Raw genomic sequence first — 1,977 nt, forward strand, 5'->3', positions numbered from 1 at the left:
TTTAATTTAATTATTAAGTATAATTTTTTAAAATCAATAATTAATTAGGATATGTAAAGTTGACCAATTTTATCTTTATTTAAATTATACGTGATGATCATTTAAAATTATAAATTATCGTGAACATTTTCTAAAATTTGTTTTAACGATTCCTAAATTTATAATATACAAATATATAATCAATTTCATTTTTTTAATTAACATATTATATTATTTAATTTTTTTTACTATCTTGTTGTATTAATTAACAAATTATATTATTAAATTTGATTTAATTATATTAAGAATTGTTGTATTTGATTAATATTTCAAGAAGTCCTTTTTGGTCGTTTTACATTTTTCATCTAGCTTATCAGCTAGTTTTTCCCAAATGTGATTTATTTATCAGCTAACAACTAATTTGCCAAACATAGCCTGACTACGATGAGAACATTTCTCCTTATAGATTTCCAGCAACTATAATGGTATTTTTGAAAGCTAAAGTCAAGTACAATAGTTACAGATATTCATATCTTGTTTTTATAACATGTACCAATTTACATATGGTTAAATACAATTTTGAAACTTAATAACATGATGGCACAAGTTGATAGACTACATGCATGTACACATATCTTATTGGAGTTGAGCAGCTTTAAACAATTCTTGCCATTTTTTTGTGTCACTTCCTGGTCCATCACCCTGCACCATAACAGCACATGTAAAACTCAGTTTTAATTTATGATGCTTGTAAGAAATTCAACTCAAATCAAAACACGACAATTGTTGCAATGTAGATGTCTGTATGAAGAATTAATATCGTAATCTCCAAATATGTGAAAATGTTAGAATGCTCACCTGTACCGAGTTGATTTCGTATATTTGGCCTTGAGTGAAATCTATGTCCAATGCTTGTATGCAAGCTTCAGCAACTACCAGCCTACTAACCTCCCCTACAAGTTTATCTCCTGCAAGTAATTAAAGAAACAGTGTCTACACAACGAAACGCAATCATCCATATAGGAAACTTTTTATAAGTGTCTTGTTAACCTATTTATACATGGGGACACTACAAAGAAAAAAAAAAGGCTAACAGGACAACTTACTTTTTGTGTCCTATTAGGTTGCCCTACTTCAAAACTCATTAGATTGTTCAGCTTCATCCTAACAACTTATTGTAATGCCTTTAAATAGGACACACAGTTTTTGGTCCTATAAACTTGGGGGATTTTGGTTCACATAATGGAATTTGGTGGAATTGGAATCTCCACAGGAATTTCACTTTGAAGGAATTAGAATGGAATTTGACCACGCGTTTGATTGGTAGAAATTGGAATAAAATCTCTCAAAAGAATTGGAATCTCTATCTCTGTTTTTTTTTTTGGGGTGGGGGTGGGGTTGGTAGCTATGATGAGGACAGTATTGGGCACGGTGGTAAGGGTGGCAGTCGCCCCGACACCCCGCCAATGACACCCCTGGGCCCCCACCACCCACGTGGGTGGTGGCCAGAGGGACCCCCATGCCCCACACCCGACCCTACGCCCCATCGCACCCACCACCCATAGGGTGTGTGGTGGCAGGGGTGGATCGGGTGTTGGTTGTGACAATGATAGTAGTGGCATGGTGATTGGTGATGGTTGCTGTGAAGACGACAGCAGTGGCATGGTGGCAGAGTAGGGGCGCGGGATGGGGTGGTTGTGAGTGGGGGTGGGTCGGGTAGGGGTGACGGTGGCAGTTGTGACCAGGGGCAGACCTACTAAGGACCAAGCAGGGTCCCGTGCATCAGCTCACTTGATTACCGTAAAGGGAAAAAATGTAGGCGTCTTGAAGGTGCACCCGCTTGATTTAGAGGGTGCTCTCAAATATTTTAAACCTAAGTTCGTAACACAAAATGAGTAGTTGATGGAGTTAAAAGTTTGGGGTTCGATTCCAACCCTCTAACTTTAGATCAGGAACCTGGAGCACCGAAGTGAGGGACCAATAGTGTAAATAAAAAAA

General features: G+C 37.2%; 1 protein-coding gene across 1 annotated transcript in view; it reads right to left on the bottom strand.

Moving 5' to 3' along the window:
- Positions 1-747: 747 nt before the first annotated feature.
- LOC112519060 (protein TIC 62, chloroplastic-like) overlaps positions 748-1,977 on the bottom strand; it is a 6,241-nt gene continuing 5,011 nt past the window's right edge. The window contains exon 8 of the mRNA XM_025127001.1: positions 748-947. Within this exon, the coding sequence (XP_024982769.1) occupies positions 793-947 (155 nt within the window). The 3' untranslated portion in view covers positions 748-792. The remainder of the gene's footprint in view (positions 948-1,977) is intronic.

Source organism: Cynara cardunculus, assembly GCF_001531365.2.
Source record: "Cynara cardunculus var. scolymus isolate 2C chromosome LG 10, CcrdV1, whole genome shotgun sequence".
Classification (NCBI taxonomy): Eukaryota; Viridiplantae; Streptophyta; class Magnoliopsida; order Asterales; family Asteraceae; genus Cynara; species Cynara cardunculus.